A 24910-nucleotide genomic window follows, 5' to 3' on the forward strand; every position below is an offset into this window, starting at 1 on the left:
TATGCCAGAGAAAATATGTAATGGCTCAGCACAATGACTTCTGTGACTTTTCAAACGTTTGTTTATTTATTTATTTATTTTGTGCTAGACTAGAACTGTTATGTTTTGTTTTCAGGTTGTTGGAAAGGACACTAATGTCATGTTGGTGGCTTTGGCAGCAAAATGTCTTACTGGACTTGCTGTTGGGCTCAGGAAGAAGTTTGGTCAATATGCAGGCCACGTAAGTAGTGGGCCATTGTATGTGGGGCATCTCTGAACCAGCAGAAAAAATAATAGGCCACTTTGTTTTGTTATCTGTGCTTTTAAAAAAACAACAAACCTTTCAACTGATAAATGCCATAGCTGGTATTTTAAAAGAAAAATTACTTTATTAATAGAGTAACTTTTAAACATTGCTTCATGTTTATTGTATCCTCAACTACCATGTTGCTGTATACACAACATTCTAATGAAAATTCTGTTGCACAAGTCAATTGGCTTCGCTGATACTGAATTGAGTACTTAATCAAAATAGTTGTTTTATTTTGCTATTTAAAAATTAAGTATTTTAATTAATTAAGGCCTTTCATGTTGCAAATGAGTTATTAGGATATATTTTAAAGATATCTCTTGTAAGTAAGCAATTGAATTCAATTAGTTTAATAACTTACAGACATAAGTAATAATAAATACTGAACTGAATCCCTTTCATCAGGAATGTGTTTTGTAGCATGTGGCTATAATATTTAGCATCACATGCTTACAGTATTTAGACCTTGCTTACTCACTGCATTAAAAATAATTTCAGAGAATCTTCCTGTACAACACCAAATAACTTAGATGACTGACAATATCATGGGTTCAAAATAAGCCTCAGCTTAATTACATTATCTTAGAGAATTATGAGATTTTTGTTTAACTTTTTTCTGTTGGAAGCAATTTTTTTTCTAAGATTTTATAATTAAACTGAGGGTTGTTACATGTCTTTTTAGTCTGAGATCTGATGGTAACTTTTGTAACTAATTTTTCTTTAGAAACTGAAGAATGCCACCAAAACTACATCATAATATAAAAAGATTTTTAGTAAAACTAGAGCACTTGTTAGTGGGTGTTTTTTGGTTAAATGTTTTTTTTTCTTTAGAAGAATATAAAGAGATAACTTATTTAATTTCTTAAATAGCACAGAGACCTGTCTATTTTCAGGATACAAATATTTCTTAAATTGGTCCAAGCAATTTCATGGTGAATTTTAATAGCTTTATATAAGTACTTCTCGGCTGAGATTTCAAGTTCATCGTTTTTCATCTAAAAAACATTTTAATTTTAACTGTTGTCAATTAGTGCTTATCTCTTATTTCATAAACCATTCATATAAAACTAATTCCCTTTGTATATCAGTTTTGAATGAGACTTTTGGCCTTTGAAAATGTTCTCCATTGGGTTTCCTAGGTATTAGGTACATGGGAAAGGGAATTGTGAAACATCTGCCTTGGAAGATTTTTAATTTTTGAATTTGAATAAACCAATCTAGTTCTGGTCTCTGTTTTATGTGTTTGGGTTTTTTAGCCTTTTCTCAGCCAGGTTCTTCCCCCCCCACCCCCACCCCACTGCTCCCCTCTAGTGGGACAGGATAAATACCTATGAATTTGCATGTACATCATAGTTCTTTTTCCTTCAGGAATTGTGAAATGGTCTTATTCAACTTGAGCTACCCCTTTTCACAGGTAGTGCCGACCATCTTGGAAAAGTTTAAAGAGAAGAAGCCTCAGGTAGTCCAGGCCCTCCAGGAAGCCATTGATGCGATCTTCCTAACTGTAAGTTATTCACATTCAATACTGTGGTTGCTCTGATTCACAATTGATCAGTGTCTGTTGTCTGACCCTAACTTGTGCTTCTCTAACTTGTTTTAAAGACCACCCTGCAAAGCATCAGTGAGGATATTTTAGCTGTGATGGACAACAAAAACCCAACCATCAAACAGCAAACATCCCTGTTTATTGCAAGAAGTTTCCGTCACTGTACTTCTTCCACACTGCCTAAGAGCCTGCTCAAACCCTTTTGTGCTGCTCTCCTAAAGGTATGGACTTGGGCCTTGAACTTTGGGGCTTTGTATTAGCAACATTTATAGACTTTCACCATGCAGTGATGTCCCTCAATGGAGCTGGGGATGGAAGTGAACATTCTTTGAATTGCCTTTTTACTGTAACTACTCTATAGAAAAAGACATGGGGTGATTGTGGTCAGTGGAGTTTCAAATGATTTAATTTGTCTCTCCTAATCCGTCTCCTTGGTTTCCCCCTGGGATGGGACAAAAGCAGTCATCAAAACTGTTGAAATTTTTAAGCTCACTGGACAGTGGTAGAAGATGGAATCAGAAACCTTCATAAAATACTAGCGGTTCGGGGCAGCTAGGTGGCTCAGTAGAGCACCGGCCCTGGATTCAGGAGTACCTGAGTTCAAATCTGACCTCAGACACTTGGCACTTACTAGCTGTGTGACCCTGGGCAAGTCACTTAACCCCAATTGCCTCACTAAAAAAAAAAAAATACTAGCAGTTCACTGTACTCAGTGGAAGTAAAGTCACATATTGCTCCCATGTTAACTTCTTATGTGTTGACTTACCTCCATTAATCTGAATTCAGCTCAGTGATACCTTAAGTCTCCTTTTAAAAAAATAAAATGATTTCTCTCCTTTTTGGGCTGTAGCACATCAATGATTCTGCCCCTGAAGTCAGAGATGCTGCCTTTGAAGCGTTGGGTACTGCTTTGAAAGTGGTTGGTGAGAAAGCAGTAAACCCCTTTTTGGCTGATGTGGACAAACTCAAGCTCGATAGGGTAAGTTAATAACATGGACTGGATGATAGTGAAGGAAGATTCTTTTTGCCATTTTTCTCTGAATTGGGAAAAATTGGGGGAGGAGGGAGGACAGTGAGGGAACTGCTCCAAAGAAATCCTTGTAAGGATTTGAAATTTTGGTCACAGACCATCTTAGTCAAATCCACTCTTAGATGGAGGCAGCTAAATGGCATAATGGATAGAACACTGGGCTTAGGGTCAGGAAGACATTAGTTCAAGAATCATACATTTGAGTTGTGTGACCCTGGGCAAATCACTTGATTTCTGTCTGCCTACCTTTCCTTATCTGTAAAGTAGAGATGATAATAATAGCATTTACCTCAAAGGGTTGTTGTGAGGATAAAATGAGATATTTGTAAAGTGCTTGCCAGTCTAACAACGTAAATAAATGCTAGCTAGTGTTATTTTCAGTGTGTTTATGTGCCTGCTGTATGCATGGCCCTGAGGATATAAAGACCAAAATAAAAATTATTCCTGTCTCAAGGAGCTTCATTTTACTGTGGGAAACAACATACAAAGTAATTTATGGAGTTGGTGGTTGGGCATTAACAACTGGGGCAATGAGAAATAGCTTCTGACAGAAGGCATCATTTGAGTTGGGCCTTTCCTAACTTTCCCAGCTTTAGCTGCTTTCCCCTATAGCCCCTTTCTCCCATTTGTAAGCTCCTCCCAGAACTTCCATTTTGAGGAATAGCCTAGAGTCACCATCCTTTATTCTCCTTTCCACCCCCCTTTCAGCTCCCTTAATTATGTTTTCTTCCCCATTAGAATATAAGGTCCTTGGGGGATGTGGAGTGACTTTTTTCTTTTTCTCTTTCTGTTTTTTTTTTTTAATAATTCCCAGGGCTTAACACTTAGCAAGTCCTTACTACAATAAGTGCTTATTGACTTGATTCTAAAGAACTAAGTATTTCTAGGAGAGGGAAAGGAGTGCATTCACTTTTTCTGTCTGACTCACCCTTCTAAGTGTGACTCTTAAGAAGAGCACTGTGTGGCACATAAGGTCTGTGTAACCTGTATCTTCAGTAGACAGACCTGTCTATGTTTTAGGTAAAGTAGAATGTGACTGAAATTTGTTGATTTTTAGCACCTGCTAGACCTTGACTGAGAAACATCTAATAGTATCAGAGGTTGTAAGTGCATTAAGATGAGGTTTATGTACAAATTCAGTACACAATATTGTTGTCGATGTGCATCTGCTTCTACAATCAGTGTTCAAAGCTGTGTCATCATATCATAAAGTTCTGTGGCTTATTTCCTGAAATTGAGTTTAATGCCTTTGGTATTACTACCCAGATAAAAGAATGTTCAGAGAAGGTGGAACTGGTATACGGCAAAAAAGCAGGAGCCACAACTGATAAAAGGGAGTCCAAAGCACTTCCTGGGAAAACTGTTGCTTCAGGAGCCGCAGGAGATAAGGATGTGAAAGATGCTGCAGCCCCCAAATCAGGGCCCCTGAGAAAGGCTCCTGCCACCAAGGTAAGTAAGCAGGCATGAGAGGGTCTTTAGACATTCACATTTTACCCTCAAAGGTTAGAGCACTGGAGCAACTTCCTGCCCTTCTTCTGTTAGGGGACCCTTTGAGTGACAGGGCACTCTGGGACAGTGCAGCTGCCTCAATGTCAGCAAGACCTCTGACCCATCCGAACTGTGTGACCCTGGTCAGGTGACTAGAAGTCATAGGGAAGGTGCTGCCTTGCATTGGCAGGGTTTCCTCACCTTGGAGAGCCTTAGACAGATGGCATCACAGATCAAGGCGCCCCATCCACTGGGTGTCAATTCAGTTTCTACATCCTAAATATGTTGTCTCTAAAGAAGAGGATGCCTACCACCAACAAACATGGCTGTTAGCTTTGTTACCACAACCATCCTTGTTTTTAAAAAAATCATCTGTGGATAAGAGAGGTGTTTAACAGTAGCTGCTTCAGACTCTCTCACTTGGGTATTCACTCTCTTGTAATTCAAAACCAGGTTGTGTCTGGAGTGTATTCAGTTCTAGGAGCCACAGTTGGAGAGGGTTCAGAGGAGGCTAGCCAGGAGAGTGAAAGTCCTTGGAATAGGATGGAAAAAAAACTAGGGATAGTTGATCTGGAAAAGAGAAGGCTTCGGGTGAGGGACAGGGGGTGTAAGGGAGCTAAGAGGGCTCTGTTCAAGACTTGGGGGGTTGGGGGCAGCTAGGTGGTACAGTAGATAAAGCACCAGCCCTGGATTCAGGAGGACCTGAGTTCAAATCGGGCCTCAGACACTTGACATTTAGTAGCTGGGCAAGTCACTTAACCCTCATTGCCCCACCAAAAAAAAAGGGGGGGGGTAGGGCTTGTCATGTGGAATTGGAGGTAGATCCATTCTGTTGGGCTCCAAGGGAAAGAAAGAACTAGGATCAATAGTGGGAAGTTACACAAAGGCAAAATTAGGGTTAATGTTGGGAAAAGTTAGTAACAGCTAGAGTTGTCCAAAAGTGGAGTGTGAGCTCCCTTGAAAGACAGCGACTTCACCTGAGTGAGGAAGACATTGGAAGCCATGTGACAAAAAGTTGAACGAGGAGGGAAGAGAAGGTTTGGAATAACTTCTCTGAAGAGTGAGGGAGTTAGGAGTAAAAGAATTACTTCGGGCCTGGGTGAAGTTGGAATACCCTGAATTCATAATATACCCATTTGGCATGATAGACTGCTTCAAGCTCTGTTTAGCAGCCTGTGGATAGGGCAGTAAGAGGAGAAGACAGTGGAGACTTAGAATATCCCGATTGGAAAGAAAGGAACAGAGATAATGCTCCAAGAAAGTACTATGGGGGGAGGATAGGAGCCAGATTGGGGTGGGTAGGACACAGGTACCATGAGTTGGATGGGTAGAATGTTTTGAGGAAGTGGATTTCATAGGAGCAGAGGTGATGGAGGGATGCAGGGATGGAAGCCTGCAGAGACTGTTGGCCAACATGTTCTCTTAGAGAATTCCCTAGGATGTGCGAAGGTTAGGTGGCTTGCCCAGAGCCAGTCTGTGTCTGCAGCATCCTTGACACTTGAAGCTCCTCCTTCTCGGGTCACACTACCCTGCTGAATTCAGCACCCTTCAGAGCTAAGTGATCCTGGTTCTGACTTCAGCAAGCTCCTTCCCAGAGGGGAAGTGAGTCATCAAAGGATGTTGCCATTTTAGTTGGTCTTGAAATGATCTTTCCAGAATTAGGCCCACTTGTAGTAAGTTTACCTTTCTATAGATGTCTGCCTCTTAGGCCCATCTCTTCATAGTCAGCTTTGGTTCTTCTTTCCTTTACCCCATTTGTCCAATGAGAAATTAACCCTGAATTTTCTCTTCCCGTCTGTGCTATTGTAGTCACTTTTTCTTACTGGTCTTCCTATCAGTCTGTCCCTTCTCCGATCCATCTTTCACATCACTGCCCAAGTTATCTTCCTAATGGACTGCTATAATCATGCCACTCCTTCCTCAAACAATTTTGAGTGGTATACAGTCACCTACTAAAATATCCGTTTTGGTCATTAAGGCCCTTCACCATCCATCCCCCTTCTCATCCTGCTTTTCATCTACTTTTGTTCACACCATCCCCAAGCCTAAAACAGATTAATTTTCTTCCTTTCTTACCCTCAGTGTCCTTGTGTTTTCAAAGCCCAGCTCTGATGCTTCTAGGAAGCTTTCTTTGCTACCTTCCTTCCATTCTCCCTCAGATTTTTCCTAGCATTTTACCAGCGTCACTCCCGTTATAGTTATTTCCCATGGCTTTATATGAGGGCTTTTTGTATACTTGTTTTCTCTTTTCCCCTCCTAGTCCCTTTCTCCCCCTCCCCCCAAATTTGCTCATAAGATCCCTGAGAGTAGAACTAGTGTCATATCTATCTTTGTAAGCTAAGCTCTTCGTTTGGTGTCTTACCCATAGCTTGTGACTAGTAAATGTTGGCTTGAATTGAATATCCATTTTTCACAAGTGGACTATGTAGGCAGATAGAGAATGCTATGTGAATGTGTGACCACACAACATTTTTGCACTTTAGCATTTTGCCTTAATGGCGATGACTGTGTTTGAAGAGTCAGCAACACGAAGTGGACGTTTACTTTTAGGAGGACGTAACCTAGTGACTAGCGAACGGCGGGTCTGAATTTCAAATGTCATGATGAAGATTCTTAATCCTGGGGCTGATTACTTTTGCCTTTTTTTTTTTTTTTTAGGCTAGCGGACCACCTAAGAAGGGAAAACCAGCTGCATCTGGAGCTGCTGGGAGTGCTGGATCCAAGAACAAGAAGGGCTTAGATGTCAAAGAGATAGTGGAGCCTGAGCTTTCGGTAGGGATTGCCCTATGCCCCTCAAACAGAGAAGGGCTCAGACAAGTGAGACTTCAGAATGGAGCTGGGGTCTTTCTTCCCTTGGTTCAGGAATCCTGCCTTGTTTGGCTTATTGGGAAGGGGCCAGTGCTGGCAATCCCAAAGCATCCCAGCTCAGTAGAGCCCATGGGCCTGCTCTCCTGTTTAGCGTTGCCTTAGCTGCTCTAGCTCCCTCTGCTGGTTGCCTTTGGCACCTCCTAATCCTGTTGGGTTTGTTGCCTCTCAGGTAGAAGTATGTGAGGAGAAAGCTTCAGTGGTCCTTCCACCCACTTGCCTCCAGCTGCTCGATAGTGGTAACTGGAAGGAACGACTGGCCTGCATGGAGGAGTTCCAGAAGGTGAGTAGCAAGAAATAATTATGAAAGAAATAGCCTTTCTGGGAGAGGTGGCACTGACACCTCTGGCCCTCACGCTAGGTGGGCTTGGTTATGTAGTTGCTCAGTGTCTTGGTGCTGCTGCCTTCTGCATCCGGCATGTCAGAGTTGTTGGGTGCACTCTGGCCTACTGGCCTTGTGGGGTAGTGCCTTCTGCCATCACTTGTTGTTATTGATCCCATCCCACATCCTCCCATCACTTGGTCTCCAAGAGCTTTCTTTCATCTAGACATGCTCATTCACTCCATTGAAGTGAACAAACTTTGTTGTCTTTTAATTTTTATCCCATTTTCATTGATTCCATTTGTTTGTACATCACCTTCATTTCCTAGTCTAGCCCTCCTCCTGCCACCCAGAGAGCCATTCCTCCTAACAGATATTTGTCAAAAAGAAAAAGAAGCACTTCAGCAAAACTAACATTATATTGACTGTCTGTAACCACGTGTGCAGTGTTGTACACCTCCAGCTCCCACATCTGCAATGAAGAGGGGAGAGATTCTTCTTGGGGCCTAGCTTGGTCATTCTAATTATACACATCATTGGGGTTTGGAGGTTTTGTTGTGTTTGTTCTTTTCCATTTACTTTGTTGTAATCATTGTGTATTTTATTTTCCTGGTTCTTCTCGCTTCACTCTATTTTATTTTATTTTATTTTTAGTGAGATAATTGGGGTTGTGACTTGCCCAGGGTCACACAGCTAGAAAGTGTTAAGGGTCTGAGGCTGGATTTGAACTCAGGTACTCTTGATTCCAGGGCCGGTGCTCTATCCACTGTGCCACCTAGCTGCCCTTCTTGCTTCACTCTAAAGTAATTGATAGAAATGTTTCCCTGCCTTTCTGAATTCAGACTCATTGTTTCTTTTGACACAGTGATATTCCACCACATTTGTGTACCACATTCAGTTTGTGTAGCCATTCTCCAGTTCATGGGCATCTTCTTTATTACACAAAGTGTTTCTATTAACCTTGTGATGTGTGTGGAACCTTTTTTTTTTCCTGTCTTTGACCTTTGTGGCTTATATATTAGCAAGGTAGGACCAAAAAAGAAAAGGTATGGTAGGAGCAGCTAGGTGGTACAGTGGATAAAGCACTGGCCCTGGATTCAGGAAGACCTGAGTTCAAATTTGGCCTCAGATGCTTGACACTAGCTGTGTGACCCTGGGCAAGTCACTTAACCTTCATTGCCCCCCACCCCCCAAAAAAAGAGTGTAATTCTTATATATTATCAAGGTGATCTTTGGGCTCTGGGTCACAGGCTGTGGACATTTCTCCCACTTTTTAAAAACTTGTTAATGGCAAATTGCTTTTCAGAATGGTTAGGCCAATTCACAATTCTACCAGCAGTTAAAATGCCTGACTTCTTGCACCCTGCCAACATCAACTATGCTCATGTTGGCTAATTTGCTGGGTGTAAGGCAAAACCTCAGAGTTGTTTTGATTTATATTTTACTTAAGGATTCAATCACTCTTTCCTAGGATTGTTAATTTTTCTTTTGAGAACTGTTTAAACAAACTTTCCCTCCCCTTTCCTGTTTCCCTTTTTTTGTGTGTTATTCTGATATATTGAAAGAGTAATGTAAGAAAATAATGGGCTTTGCCAATGCCCAAAGGCCCCAGCTTGATTGGATTGACTAAGATTGACTGACTTGCTGATTAACTGATTAATTTACTTAAAGTTAATTCAGTTGTAACCACACATGCTGGGTCCTCAAGAGGGTATTGTTCTCAGAAGCTGTGGACTTTGACCTCAACACGGGACCACCCTCAAGTCCAGTGAACCAGTGGATTTGGGTGATGCTAGCCAATTAGCTTGAAGCAGGGTGGAAGGACTGCCTCTGCTTGGGATGGAGAGGAAGCTTGCTCTCTCAGTTCGTCTGGAACAGGCTAGTAGTGGGAGAACTTGAGAGCTCTATCTTAGGCCTTTTCTTGGCTTTCTGACCCAGGTGTTTGCTTTTTCACTAATAAATTCTTAATGCCCCAAACTGGTGCTAAAGCTTCTCATTTATAATTAAAGCCTAGCTAGCTTTCCCTACACTTGGGACAGGAATAAGGTGGCCATACGTTAGATTTTAAATCACAGTAGAAAATTGTGAAGGAGATTCTAAAATAATAGAAGGTTTCTTCATTGTAAGGAAGGGATATAGTTTAGCTAATTTTATTATTTACTAATTTAGGTAGCTATCAAATCTTAAAGTAATGTGAGTGAAGTGGGGAGAACACTAGATTTTAGGAGTCTTAGAAAAATGACACTCATTCTCTGGGCCTCAGTTTGCTCATCTGCAAAATGTAATATCTACCCTCCCTACTTCCTACGGTTTGTATTTAGCATCACAAGATTGCATGGCGTAATGCTTTGTGGGAATGTTTTAAAGCTGAAAAATATATGGCTAATTGCCATCCTCTGACTCTTCGTTTTTTGTTTTTTTACTTTTAAGGCTGTTGAGCTAATGGACCGCAATGAAATGCCATGTCAGGCATTGGTGAGGATGCTGGCCAAGAAACCAGGATGGAAAGAAACCAACTTTCAGGTATCTTGAGTTTTTCCTTTTTTTAATGTTTTCTTCAATTTAGATCTCCTTGCCTGTTGCCACTCAGTAAAGAACAGATGCACTAAAATAATGACTTAAAAAAAAAAAGAACAAATGCACTTACTCCTTCCAACTCTTCCCTTGCCATGCAATGGTCCAGGCTTTACTTTCTATTGGTCAGCAGTGTTTCATCTTTACTTTGAAATGTGGAGTGGGGACGGGCATTTTGTTGGTTCCCACTCTCATGAGATAGATTTGGTTTAGTGTGATCTGCTGACCTTGGGTAAATAGGAATTTTCCTTTTAGAAGATATTAACTTGGAAAAGAGGCCTATATTGTCCCCATCTTCTACCACACTCTCTTATAAATGCTTATAGAATTAAGAAATGATAAGCAGAGGGGCAGCTAGGTGGCACAGTGGATAGAGCACTGGCCCTGGATTCAGGAGAACCTGAGTTCAAATCTGGCTTCAGACACTTGACACTTACTAGCTGTGTGACCCTGGGCAAGTCACTTAACCCCCATTGCTTCACCAAAAAAAAAAAAAATTTTTTAAATAAATAAGAAATGATATGATAGAAGAGGATCTCCAAATCCAAGAAGAAAAAAAAAAGAACTGTGGAGTATAGATGCTGAATAAACCATACTATTTCTATTGTTTTTGGTGCTGTTGGGGTTTTTTTTTCTATTTTGAGGTTTTTCATCATTGCTCTGATTTTTTCTCTTATAACAGGACTAATGCAGAAATAGGATTAATGTTATTATGAGTATATATATATGTGTGTATTTAGCTATATATATCTATATCTATATGTATAGAGATATATAGATATAACCTATATCAGATTACCTGCTGTCTAGGGGAGGGGGGAGGGAGGGGGAAGAAATCTGAAGTTGTAATGCTTGTATAAACAAAAGTTGAGAACTATCTTTACATGTAACGGAAAAAGTAAAATACCTTGTATGTAAAAAAAAATGTAAGAAATGATAAGCAGGAGGCTATCAGAAAAACCTGGAAAGACTTACATGAGCTGATACAAAGTGAAAATAACAGCAGTATTGTAAGATGATCTGTTGTGAATGACTTAGTTATTTTCAGCAATACAGTGATCCAAGACAGCTCTGAAGGACTTAGGAAAAATGCAGTCCATCTACAGAAAAAGAGCTGGTGGTCTCTGAATACAGACTGAAGCATAATTTTTTTTGTTAGTTCCTTTTTCTAAAGTTTTTTTGTCTATTTTCTTTCACAACCTGACATGTGGAAATGTGCATGACTACACATGTATAACTTCTATTAAATTGCTTGAGTTCTTAAGGGAGGGGTGGGGAGGGAGGAAGAGAATTTGGAACACAAAGTTTTAAGAATTGATGTTAAAATTTGTTTTTACATGTAATTTGGGAAAAATAAAATTCTAAATGAAATTTTTTTTTAATTTTAAAAAATTGAATTTTGATATTCTGAAATCAGTATCTAAAAGGCCTCAACTTTTCCACAGTGGCTTCCATTGTAGTCAGGGATCAGGTAGTAGGAACAGGCCCTGTAGGGTAGCCATTGATTGTTTAGGAAGTGCCTGTACTTACTGACAAATCTAAATAAAGAAGTCTAAGAAAGCATGTTTTAACTTAGAAACTTTGTGGGTGATAATGCTACAGTTTGATGTTTTGAGGTGCTTTATTTTTTTTTTTCTTTACTCAAATAGGGTTATCATTTGTAACTTTCTTTGTCCATCACTAAGGTACTTCTCAGTGGTAGAATCCTAGGCTTCTGATTTGGCTGGAGTCTCAGACGTTCCAAGTTGATGTGCACAATCCAAGTAACTTTTGACTCAGCTTTGCCTCCACGGCATTTATCTCTCTTCAGGTGATGCAAATGAAGCTTCACATAGTTGCTTTGATTGCTCAGAAGGGAAACTTTTCCAAAACTTCAGCTCAGGTTGTCCTGGATGGTCTTGTGGATAAAATTGGAGATGTGAAGTGTGGCAATAATGCAAAGGAGGCTCTGACAGCAATGGCAGAAGCATGTCTGCTCCCGTGGACAGCTGAACAGGTCTGTAACACTGGCTTCTTTCCTCTGTTTCATTCATCGTTTTCACTGATGAAACTCCAAGCCCTGTCTCAGTGCTGCAAACCGTTTGCCTCAAAAGAGGATGGTATTACCCAGATGGGGTTGCCAGGCTTAGTCGGTGACCTTCTTGAGAAAGTTCCACAGGGAGTCACTGATAGAGTCGCCAAGAATGCACAGACATAGGTATGTGGGAGGGTCTTCTCTGCTCTCAGGATTCCTATGTCGGTTCTGCATAAGGTAAGTGCTATGGTAACAGAAGCTTGGATTTGGACACAGAGCTACAAGACTTCAGTGTTGACTCTCCTGCTGGCTGTCTACCTGGGCACACGGGGCTCAGTCACCTTTGTGGGCAGGTGAAAGGATTGAGCTGGCATTCTCTTGAGCTCTAAATCTCTGCCTTTTTGATTCCAAGTACTGGGGACTGCAGCGGTGATTGTGTGTGATGTGGGAATAGGAATCTGTTGCATGTTGCTTTATCATCTCCTGGCGTGTGTTCCTCTCTTGTGATGCTTATGTATTGGAGAGAAAAGTTGAGATTAGTGTTTTTCTCTTTCAGGTCATGTCAATGGCTTTCTCACAGAAAAATCCCAAAAATCAGTCGGAAACCTTGAACTGGTTATCCAATGCAATAAAGGACTTTGGTTTTTCTGGGTGAGTCTCAGGAAATAAGTAAACCAGAAGCTGATCACTTGTTGTTTTTCCCATCTTACTGTTGTTGCCTGAGACTGACTATTTGTATGTAGTAACCCTGGTCACCAGAACAAAAGAAACTTCTCAGAACCTCCCATCTCTTCCTTGGTCCTGACATTGAAGTAAACTTCTTGCTTCCCTATGTCTTGTGTCTTCCCCTGGCGGGGGAGAATATTAAATGTCTGAACTCCTGAAGACCTCCCTCACTTCCCTCTCCTCCCCTCACCCCCTCCCTCTCTCTCGTCTTTTTGTCTTTTTTTTTTTTTTTGGCAGGGCAGTGGGGGTTAAGTGACTTGCCCAGGGTCACACAGCTAGTAAGTGTTAAGTGTCTGAGGCCAGATTTGAACTCAGGTACTCCTGACTCCAGGGCTGGTGCTCTATCCATTGCACCACCTAGCTGCCCCATTCTCTTGTCTTTTTGATGCAAGTTTGTGAATGTTCATCCAGTTCTCTTTTTGTACATATGGTAGTAGAATAGACAATGACCTTCTATTCCCATAAAATCTCATGGGTTATTTTGAATTTTCTCTCTTCCAGGTTAAATGTCAAAGCTTTCATTAGCAATGTGAAAACAGCTCTTGCTGCTACAAATCCAGTGAGTACCTACCAGAAAATGGGGAGGGGGGCACTTAGTGTCTGTTCTGCATTATCTGTGTCCTTTCTGCCTTGCCTTGCAGGCTGTGAGGACTTCTGCCATCACCCTGCTCGGGGTGATGTACCTGTATGTAGGCCCTTCTTTGCGAATGTTCTTTGAGGATGAGAAAACAGCCCTCCTCTCTCAGATAGATGCAGAGTTTGAAAAGGTAAGAATTCCAGAAGCTTTGTGTTTCTCCAACTAACAGAGCTTAAAAAATGTTATTTCAAATGGTTGGTTTTAGGGTTACTAGCTTTAATAGTAATTTGGCTTCCAACTTCATTATTCAGCTAAAATTGTAGTCTTCAAAGTGACAAATGATCTCTTAATGTCCTTTTTCCAGTCTTCATCTTCTTGACCCCCTTTTAATAATAATAAAAATGGTAATCCTTGTTATAGTAGCTAGTATTTTTATATAGCACCTGCTATGGGCCAGGAACTTCGATAAGTGTTATATAATTATTATTATTTCATTTGACCCTCACAACCACCCTGGGAGGGAGGTGCTATTATTATCCTTATTTTACACTTGAGGAAACTGAGGCAAACAAGTGACTTGCCCAAGGTCACACAGCTAGTAAGTGTCCAGGGCTGGATTTGAATTTGGGTTGTCATCATTGTCTTTGTTGTTGTTGTTTTGGCAGAGTAATGAGGGTTAAGTGACTTGCCCAGGGTCACACAGCTAGTAAGTGTCAAGCATCTGAAGCCGGATTTGAACTCTGGTCCTCCTGAATCCAGAACCACTGCTTTATCCACTGCTCCACCTAGCTGCCCCGAATTCAGGTCTTCTTGACTCCAAGCCCAACGTTCTATATACTGCATTGCTAGCTGAGAAGAGGCAGGAGAGATCTCTAGGAGCTCGTGGTGGCCAGTAAAAGTGCCTGATGTTGGGAGCTTGAGTGTCTTGTGCTAGGAATACCCAGGAGGGCCGGGGTCGTTGAGTTGCAGAGCATGTGAGAGGAACTAAGACTGGAAAGATAGGGAGAGGCCAGGCTGTGAAACACTTTCAGAGCCAAATGAGGGAGAGGAGGGTCTTCAGGAAAAGTAATTTGACAACCAAGTACAGGATGGACTGGACTGCAGAGAGCCATGACAGAGGGAGACCAGCCACTAAGCTGTTAGAGTAGTCTAGACAGGAGGTGATGAGGGTCTGTCTGTACCAGGATGGAACAGCAAGAGGCACGGCACATACGAAACATTCGATGGGCAACAGGATATTGGGAGTGAGGGTGAGCTGAGGATGACACTTAGGCTTTGAGCTTGGGAAGAAACAGTCAAGTTAAGAAGAGAGGAAGGGGCAGCTAGGTGGCGCAGTGGATAAAGCTTCGGCCTTGGAGTCAGGAGGACCTGAGTTCAAATCCGGCTTCAGACACTTGACACTTACTAGCTGTGTGACCCTGGGCAAGTCACTTGACCCTCATTGCCCTGCAAAAAAAAAAAGAGAGAGAGAGAGAGAGGAGAGTTTGGGGGAAAAGATAACAAGTTCCGTTTTAGACATGTTGAATTCAAGATGGCTCTCAAACATTACTTTGAGATGTCCAATAGGCAGTTGGGAATATAAGACTAGAAGTCAAGAGAAAGATTAGAGATGGATAAATTGATCTGAGAATCATCTGTACAGAGATAACTGAATCCATAGGAGTGGATAAGATCACAAATAATGTAGAGGAAGAAGAGAAGTGAGCCCAGGACAGCTTTAGGGGACACCCATGCTTACTGGACATGAGGAGAGGGTAGTGTCTTGAAATCCCAGAGAGAAGAGACTGATGTGCAGTCAAAAGCAGCTAGTAAGCTCAGGAGAAAGAACTGAATTCCCATCTGGCCTCAGACACTTACTAGTGTGACCCTGGGCAAGTCACTCAACCTCTATTTGCCTGCAGGTCCTCATCTGTGAAATGAGGATAAAAGTAGTGCATCTACTTTCCAGGATAATGTCTGTAAGACTATTAGCATAGCACCTGACACATAATAGATGCTATATAAATGCTAACTATTACTCATTTGTTTTGCAGATGCAGGGACAGACTCCACCTGCCCCAACAAGAGGAACTTCTAAAAACGTTGGGGGTGGTGCAGATGAAGGAGAAGAAGGTGATGAGCCAGATGAAGGGGGCAGTGATGTTGTAGATCTCTTGCCAAGGGTAGAAATCAGGTGCGTTTGGGTGTAAGATGAAGATTTATTTGATCAGAAATGCTACTAGACAGGCCAGCCACCAGGCAGATTCCCCTGGTGCCCTCCACTGTTTCAGTGTCTCCCACTTCCTCCAGCTGCTAAAAAGAAGTGTCCAAACAGCCACCAGTTAGGCCTTGGGCTGCTTGCGCTTGCCCTGAGTGGCCCAGCTGTATGCCAGGCATTAAATACCTTCCTGACTAAGCAGGATGGGACCTTCTCGGCTGTCGTGCTGGTGCACCTCTTTATCTGGTACCCTTTTGTGTGTAAGCAGCTGATTTCTGTTGCCCACCTGTACATCATGGTAGGCGTCTGGCATTGCCATCAGGTCCAAGCTTGCCAACTGCTCCAGGAGACCCAGGAGACCCTGCAGGGCAGCATCTGATAGGGAAGAGGAGAGACTGCTTGGGAGCGTGGGGCCCGGCAGTTCTTTGAGGTAGAAGATGCACTGAACACCTGGGCACCTTTAGCCAGCTCTTTAGCCTCATCGGGCAAACCCTAGAGCAGCTAGCGGTCTAGCATCCCAAGGGAGAGAAGGTTAGAGCCTTTCAGAATAAGGAGGAGTAGGGAGCAGAAGAAGCCAGATTTCTTAGCCAACACCTAAAACCTCAAGGTGCACCTGAAGGTTGTGAGGGATCCGTACCTCAACCCCAAGGGTTCCAAGGAGACATCTGCTGCAGGCACAGGGGAGGAATAGAGAAGGCACAGAGAAGCATCCATTTACCTAGGGTGAATTGCATCCAGAAATCCTGTTTCTGGCCTCAGGAAGGCCTGGCCCCAGCAGAAGTCGAAGGAGCCCAAAGACATCTAGTGATCTGTGACTGGGGCGGAGGGGAGGTATGGCTGGATTTCTAGATAACCAGTGTCCCCAAGACTGAAGGAAAAGTGCTACTGAGCCAGGAACTTCTTTCTAAACCCTAATCATGTATTTCTTTGGTCATCTTACTAAAGGTTTGAATTTAAGGGGTCAATTTTTGCTTCTTTCTCAGCGATAAAATCACTTTGGAACTGGTATCTAAGATTGGGGACAAGAATTGGAAAATTCGAAAGGAAGGCTTGGATGAAGTGTCTGGTATCATTAATGAAGCGAAGTTCATACAGCCTAACATTGGTGAACTTCCAGCTGCCTTGAAGGGTCGACTCAATGATTCAAATAAAATCTTGGTATGTCATGTATTCTATTTTCTGGGTGCTACCTACTTACCCCAAAGTAATTATTTAAATGGTGTGTAATGAATTACTTAACCCTTAATTTTTAACTATTGTATAGATGTACCTTTTATGTATTAAACAAGTTTCTGAAAGACCACGTATAAATTCAAATTGTATGTTAATTCAGTTTAATTGATTCCGGTTTATTTAAAGAAATCTAGTGATGAATCTTCCAAAAAACATGGCTCCTTGTGGGGTATTTTAAAATTTGGGGTTTGTAATTTATGATTTTCTTGAAGAAAATCCAGCTTGGCTCTTGAGAGGCAAATCTGTATTTACAGGGACCTTAAAAATACACAGCCCTTGCCTAATTCTTCTCTTGAAGTTAGCATAAAACTATGAATCGACAAAGAGATGAGTCACTGCCCAAGGATGGAAATCATCCATACCAATGACTATTTTACTATCTTGGTGGTTGTTGAAGGGCTTTGATCGTGGTTCTGCCAGAGTTTGGGTCTAATCAGGTGTGTTATTCCTGTCTAGGTGCAGCAGACATTGAACATCCTGCAACAGTTGGCGGTAGCCATGGGCCCAAACGTCAAGCAGCATGTGAAGAACTTGGGCATCCCTATCATCACAGTTCTTGGAGACAGCAAGGTGAACTCATGCTTCCCCAGTAGTAATGTGGGTGGTACACTTAATACCATGTGAGCTGTCCATATTCTTAGCCCAGTGCGTGTGAACTCTGAAAGTTAAAGAAAAAGAAAATGTTCTTGCCTCCAAGACACTGTTAAACTTCCCAGCAATAAAATGTCTTATTGCTTGATAAAATAACAATGCAAAAATTGAAGGTTTTTCTCAACCCTTATAGTGTATTTTTAGTTTTTATTCTGATTTTCACTTACCATTTAATGAAGGCTCCAGTCCACAACACATACAGAGTTTAATAATTCCAGAGTAAACGGGTGTCTTATTGGAGTATGCATGGTTGAACTCAAAAGTGAATTCTGAAGTTTGAATCAGATTTTCATCTTGGCTACTTAGGTCTATTTAATCTGCTCAGTTCCCATGACCTCCTCTTCTACACCACTGCAGCTCCATAGAGAGACTGTAATACCCTTGATGTTGTTATCACAAATAAGTGCTCCTCTTCCTTGTTTGTGAACTCTGAAATTATTTTATTATAACATTTTATCATTCTATCTTTTCCCTGTGCCTTTTAACTCTTCTTCAACCTCACTGTGACCTCCATTCCTGCCACTCTTCTGTTCTTTTCTAGGCCATCACCCACCCTGACACTGGCTATCCTCTCCTTTCTTCCTTATCTCAACCCATTGGCTGTTCCAAACATTGTCATTTCTCCTCAGTCTCCCATAGCATCTCCTTCTCCTACCCTTGTCTTATGCTTCACCAAAAAAAAGAGAGATTATTTGCCAAGAATTTTCCCTTCCTCCCCTTCCATCATCTCATATCATTCATACTTTTACTCAAGTTTTAAGTGAAGAAGTGGTCCTTATTGATCCCATCCCATCCCATCCTAATTTTGCCAATAAATTCTTCAGTTATTCTCCATGTTCTTTCTTAACTTCAACCTCTCCCTGTCTACTGGGTTCTTCCTTGCTGCCCACAAACATGCCAATGACTCCCCTATCTTTAAACAACCCTTCTTTGGACCACCCATCCCAACTGCTTGTTGTCCTAGATCTCTTCTCCCTTTTGTGGCTAAATTCCTTGAGAAATCTATCCACATTTGGTGCCTCTACTTCCTGTCCCCCCCCCCCCTCACTCTCTCTCACACACACACACACACACACACACACACCCATGTTCTTCTCGTCACCTAGGCTCAAAACCTCAGTGTCACCTGTGACTCCTTTCTACACGCTTGCCTCATGTATCTCATATGTAATCAGTCATTGCCCTTCTTTCCATTCTCTCAGTCACAACCCAAGTACAGCCCCCCATCACCTTTTGTCTGTATGACTGCAATAACCTTCTAACTGGGCTCCCTTTGTTCATGTCTCCCCATTCTAGCCCCTCCTCCGCTCCGCTGCCACAGTGCTCCTGTCCTGCTCCATCTCATTGAGCTCTAGCACTTCCCCCTCTCTTCCAGGATCACACAAAGTTCTCTGTTTGGCATTTAAAGGCCTTCACAAACTCTCCCCACCTTCCCAGTCTTCTGGCAGTTTCATCCCCTCCATATGCATTCTGCCATCCAGCCACACTGCCAACGTGCTTGTACTTTCTCAAATACTACACTCCTGTTTTCATGCCTTTGCACTGACCAGTTGTTCTATGGCTAGAATGTTCTTTCTTCTACCTCTTGGCTTTCTTGGCTTCCTTCAAGATTAACCCAAAGTCCTCCTTTTGTAGGAGGCCTTATCTTCCCTGACTCTTGACTCCTACTCAATCCAGTATTTATTAGGCACCTCCTCTCCTTTGCAGCCTTTGTGCAAAGGACAAGCACAGAAAGAGAAATAATTTTATAATTATTTTTAATTATAAATCCAATTGCCTCATAAATGAATGAATGAATGAATAAATAAATGAATGAATAAAAAAAGAAGTAACAGCATTCCAGAAATATGTTTAATGGGATTGTGTATATGTATAACCTATATCAGATTACTTGCTGTCTTGGGGAGGGGGGAAGGGAGAGATGGAGAAAAATTTGAAACTAGAAATCTTAAAAACAAATGTTGAAAATTATCTCTAAATGTAACTGGAAAATAATAAAATATTTATATGGGGGAAAAAAGGGAAGTAACAGCATTCTTTTAAAAAAAATATTAAGATTTTTCAAAGAGAGATTGAAGCCCTACTGAACCTCAGTTTGGCTCCTCATAGAATCTGGTTTCTTTCAAGGCTCCATTCAGGTGCTACTTCCTTCTGTTTCCCATTGATAACCCCTTGATCAGTGTTTTCTCTGCTTCACACTATCTTGTATTGATTCATTTTGTTTCTCTGTTTTTTCCTCCAGGAGAAGGAAAGGCCCTTAATTATAGAAGCTCTGATTCTTTTTTGTCTTTGTAAGAAAACAGATTCTTCAGTCCTGTGGATTGTGAATCCTTGTGAATTTTTTTCTTTGTACAGAACAACGTTCGAGCTGCTGCTCTAGCAACTGTGAATGCCTGGGCGGAACAGACTGGCATGAAGGAATGGCTAGAGGGAGAGGATCTATCTGAGGAGCTCAAAAAGGAAAATCCTTTCCTAAGGCAGGAGGTTAGTACTGTAAGCAAGGCAGTCCTGTGTCTATAGCCAGCCTTTGTCTTGAGAGAGGAGAGGTATGGGCCCACACACTGGACTAGAGAGACAACGGGGTGCTAAAGGGCAAGCTAAAGTTCTGAATACTGCTATACCTTTACATATGGAAAGTTTCTTGAGGAGTGGGCCTCCATAGGGGCTTTGGATATTAGTATCTTATCTTTCTTGAGCTCCTAGATGTGAGAAATATGGCTATAAATCATGGTGCAAAGATGAATTCTTTTTCATAGGTAAAGAGAAATTGTCATAAGCTAAGAAGTTGTCATAATCATGGTTAAAAGCAACCTTTCTGCTGCTAACCACATAAGTACTTTGGACATTTTAAAGCCAGCTATTTCTTAGAATGTAAAGAAGGGGGGCCAGCTAGGTGGTGCAGTGGATAAAGCACTGGTCCTGGATTCAGGAGTGTCTGAGTTCAAATCCGGCCTCAGACACTTGCTAGCTGTGTGACCCTGGGTGAGTCACTTAACTCCCATTGCCCCAACAAAAAAGAATGTAAAGAAGGGGAAAAGGACCATCTAAGGTAAAGTTCAAAGGTACAAAGAACCAAGACACTTTTGTTAATGGGTAATATTACAACTTTGTATTTCATTTTATTTAAATATGACACATTTCTAGAGTTCATGGGCAACACACACACAGTTTTTACTCTCTTTCTTATGTTAAAAAGGGTACTCAAGGGGGCAGCTAGGTGGCGCAGTGGATAAACACCGGCCCTAGATTCAGGAGTACCTGAGTTCAAATCCGGCCTTAGACACTTGATACTAGCTGTGTGACCCTGGGCAAGTCACTTAATCCCCATTGTCCCACCAAAAAAAAAAGAAGGGTACTCAAAAGGTCCAGGCCTGTATACAGTGAAGAAGAGAAACGGCATGGACTAAAAGGCAAGCACCAAATGATATTATAAAAAATGCACAATAAATTACTGGTTCTGAAGTGGAAGTCATTTTAGAGTCAGCTTTTATGTGGTTAGATAATGGACTAGTGGTGTCAAATTCTATACCTTACTAGAAGGGAGAATGATCCAGGTACTGTGTGCAGTTATAGCAGCTCCAACTAGACCAGTTTAAACAAAATATCTACTCCAAAAAATGGGAAGTAGACAAAAATTAAGCTGTGGACCATTAGCATTTTATAGCATTTAACCGATACAAAACAGTCACCAGAGGAGATATCAAAAGGACACAGAAACCACCTCAAAAAATAGACATTTCATTTCCTTGCCAGTTGGGAAGAGAACACAACAGCTTAGCATATGAGCTTAAGGGCAGAACATTACGTGACCCAATAGTGGGAGACTCCCGTCATCATTGGCTCATACATAGAACAACTAAATGGTTGGAGGAAGAAGTAAGCCAGCAGAAAGCTTGACACAGCATCAGCTAGGTTAGATTGTTCCCCTGGCATTTGCTGATGAAACTGGAAGAAAAACAATGGATGGGAAGCAGAAACTTTGGCCAGCATTTTTATAGGGATCTATTTTCATTGGTGACAGTAGCAAAATCACTCAAGTTTTGAGTCCACCACTTTATTACTTCATCATACTGTACCAGAAAGTCAACCAGCAAGCATTTATTACATGCCCACCATGGGCCAGGCACTGGGCTGGGCACTGGAGATGAAGACAGATAATTAAATTGTCTCCTCCCTCAAGCTGACAGTCCAGCCAGGAGGTACAATACAAATAGAGACATGTACAGATTAGACCAGGTGATTTGGGGTGTGGGAGAGCCCTACAACTGAGCAGTCCAGAAAAGCTTTGTATCAGAGTCTCAAAGGAAATAAGGGATTATATGAGGTGACAGTGAGGAAGGGGGAAATGTAAGGGATGGAAGTTGGCCAGTTTGAAGTCCCGCATGAGCAGCAATGCACCTAACAAAGTGTGGAAAGACTGTCTTCCTATCAGATAACTACAGAGGGGGCAGGTAGGTGGCGCAGTGGATAAAGCACAAGCCCTGGATTCAGGAAGACCTGAGTTTAAATCCGGCCTCAGACACTTGACACTTACTAGCTGTGTGACCCTGGGCAAGTCACTTAACCCTCATTGCCCCACCTAAAAAAATTTAAAGTACAGAGTAAATTAGTGTTGCAGTAGGTCTCTGCCACCCCCACCCCTCCCCCATAGCATGGATTTGAGTTTTTCCGAAAGGCATTATAAAGGGAATTATTCCTATGGCACAGTAATCATTTAAACTAAGTATTTGACTTGTATAAAATACCTTCCATAATTTTCAGTCAGTTCCTGTTTTATTCAAAACTATTTGTAAAAGCCAAACATAGAATGTTTTCAAAATGTAGCTAACTTAACATTTGTTGAATATATGCTAAGAGTTTTAGCATGGAACACTAGTTTCCAAGGAATTAAAAATTATTTTCACACAGAGGGAAATGGAAAAGTGCATGGTAGGTGTGAGTAGGCTGCAACATGTAACAAATAAAGATCTTGGAAGAAGAACTGGAGTAAAGAATACAGTCAGGGAAATATATAAAACAGATGGTCTGGTTACATGGCGAGAGTAAAGGATAGCTCACGGACAGCCTGAGCGAACTGATATCCTCCAAATGTCAGGAGAAATCAAAGATGCCTGGCATTTGGGTGGATCTCCATGGTAAACTTGTGGGACAGTGTGCACAAGTGTTGCCTAGACTACAGCTTGTATCCTTGGAAGAAACTCCCAATCAGTGCTCAACATCCATTGTAGCTTGCTAGGATATATATGGTTGCATGCTTGGGTCATCTCAACCGTACTTAAGGTTTACCATGAACAATTAGGATCACTGCCACCATCCTCCCATCTCTTCCTTCCTCCGCTTTCCAAAGGACAGGAATCTTTTCCTAAGAGAGCTTGAAGAATACCTGTTGGAGACCACAAAGAGTAAGGTACAGTTGGACAGACGAATGGGTGTTCAGCTTATCTTGAGCAAAGGAAGATTGCACAAGAATATAAAATGTTGCCCCAAAAGGGAGACCTAGCAGATATAAGCAACTGCTCTTTTGCTCTTAGCCTAATGAGAAGACATGCCTTGAGTATGTGCTCAATGGAAATATGGCAAGAGATCATTGCATCATAGTTCTAAAGTCTTAGGGGACCTTAGCAGTTATCTAATCCAGCCCGCTGATCTTACAAATAGGAAACTGAGGCCTAAGGGAAGAGACTTGCCAAAAATCAAGTAGATGATAAAGTGACGATTTGAACCCAGCTCCAACACTCCTTTACACCACAATCTGAACGACTGACTGTGGTTTTAGGCTTAATCATTTTAAGATAGCCTCAAAGGCTTCCCTCAAACAAGGTCTCTCCCACAAATAGCCAGACTCGCACATTCAACGCGGACATAATTTTGTTCCAGGATCTGCTAAGTAATAACATCTTGCAAGATATAAGTAAGATAGGATCCCTGAGAGTAGGACTGGTTTTTTGTCTTCATATAATTCCAGGACTTAGCAAAGGGTTTTCCATTTAGCAGATCTGTCTGTCTGTCTTTCTGTCTGTCTCTCCCTCTCCTCTCTCATATGAAAGCTATCCTACACAAAAGAAGTATTCCTTATTGAACTCTCTTCTAAGTACCCCTGTTAGCACAAGGAGAGTCTACTAAATATGACAAGCTTTGGGACACTCTAGCCAGGAGTTTTGATCAGTTTCCCTTGGGTGGTTATGGATTTTGATCTCCATCCATGTAAGAAAAGAATGTGAAAATGGCACATTACTCAGTCTGTGACATTGTAACAAGATGAATCCTCCCCCTTCAGTGAGTGAACCGTGAGCTGAGCCAGGAAGCAGATAGGAAGAGATTGGCTGGATCTCATTTAAGGAATTGTGTACTTCCATGATTCTGAACAACAACGTTTGTGACTGTGAATTAAGAAATGCTGTAAAGCAAAAGAAGTAGCATCAATAGTTGACGGGTATCTTAAGGTTTGCTCAGTGCTTATGGTCTCCTTTGGGCACCTGACCACTGCATGTGTGCTTCCACCCAGGTCTTTATCTTCAGGTTCAGTCCTTTTTCTGCAGCATGTCACTAATGACAACTTTCATGCAAGAATATAGCATATAAAATGTTCTCACATATTTGTCATTCTTGCTACATCTGTATCCTGTTTCCTTTTTTTTATCCTACAGCAAAGGGATGGCTTAAGTGTTGGTGGGTATGCTATGAAGGAGTTATGGAAATAACCCATCTAGAATCTGGTAGAATGAGAAGGTGTGATGGGGCTGCAGTGAACATTGGTGGAGGGAATATAAAATACACACAAGGAAAATCTTAAATTCCTCAGGTGGTTACATGCAAGAACTGACTCGTGTTGGGACCTTGTCAAGCCTCTTCACGTACCCTAAGCCACTGGAGTCACCTCCTCAGCTGCCCAACTGATCTCTGTTTTCTTTTGACAGCTCCTGGGCTGGCTGGCCGACAAGCTTCCCGCTCTCCGCTCCACTCCCGCAGACCTCATCTTGTGTGTCCCTCATCTGTACTCGTGCTTGGAGGATCGGAACGGGGACGTACGGAAGAAGGCCCAAGATGCCTTGCCATTCTTCATGATGCATCTGGGCTACGAGAAGATGGCCAAGGCCACCGGGAAACTCAAGGTTAGACCTATAGGAAAGTGTAAAGGGTTTACACTATTCTGGTCTCTTCTGAGTCAAGGCTTGAACTACCTGTGAGAGGGGAAACATCCTATTTGGCAGTGTAGGGTCTTCCACCAAAAAAAAGGTTCTCTCCTGACTTCAGCATCCTCCCAGAGACTTTTGTCCTTAATACTACAGTAACTGAGTACGATTGCATATAGTTACTTCCCTCACTGTGTGCTGCCTGCCTGCCTACCTTCTGTGCTTCAGAATTGGGAGCTCTCCTAATGTCCCCGAGCAATTAAAG

At 41.9% G+C, this 24910-nt stretch overlaps 1 protein-coding gene across 5 annotated transcripts in view; it reads left to right on the forward strand.

The window, feature by feature from the left end:
• The window catches only part of CKAP5 (cytoskeleton associated protein 5), a 99900-nt gene that overhangs the window by 42197 nt on the left and 32793 nt on the right, over window positions 1-24910 (forward strand). For all 5 annotated transcript variants that reach the window (XM_043970087.1, XM_043970089.1, XM_043970090.1 and 2 more), the window contains 17 exons: window positions 116-220; window positions 1704-1793; window positions 1892-2056; window positions 2686-2814; window positions 4132-4314; window positions 7012-7125; window positions 7391-7501; window positions 9971-10063; window positions 11925-12110; window positions 12685-12779; window positions 13356-13413; window positions 13496-13621; window positions 15465-15604; window positions 16612-16786; window positions 17318-17431; window positions 19868-19996; window positions 24430-24624. In XM_043970087.1, the coding sequence (XP_043826022.1) occupies window positions 116-220; window positions 1704-1793; window positions 1892-2056; window positions 2686-2814; window positions 4132-4314; window positions 7012-7125; window positions 7391-7501; window positions 9971-10063; window positions 11925-12110; window positions 12685-12779; window positions 13356-13413; window positions 13496-13621; window positions 15465-15604; window positions 16612-16786; window positions 17318-17431; window positions 19868-19996; window positions 24430-24624 (2208 nt within the window). The remainder of the gene's footprint in view (window positions 1-115; window positions 221-1703; window positions 1794-1891; window positions 2057-2685; window positions 2815-4131; window positions 4315-7011; window positions 7126-7390; window positions 7502-9970; window positions 10064-11924; window positions 12111-12684; window positions 12780-13355; window positions 13414-13495; window positions 13622-15464; window positions 15605-16611; window positions 16787-17317; window positions 17432-19867; window positions 19997-24429; window positions 24625-24910) is intronic.

This window comes from Dromiciops gliroides, chromosome 6, assembly GCF_019393635.1.
Source record: "Dromiciops gliroides isolate mDroGli1 chromosome 6, mDroGli1.pri, whole genome shotgun sequence".
Taxonomy (NCBI): domain Eukaryota; kingdom Metazoa; phylum Chordata; class Mammalia; order Microbiotheria; family Microbiotheriidae; genus Dromiciops; species Dromiciops gliroides.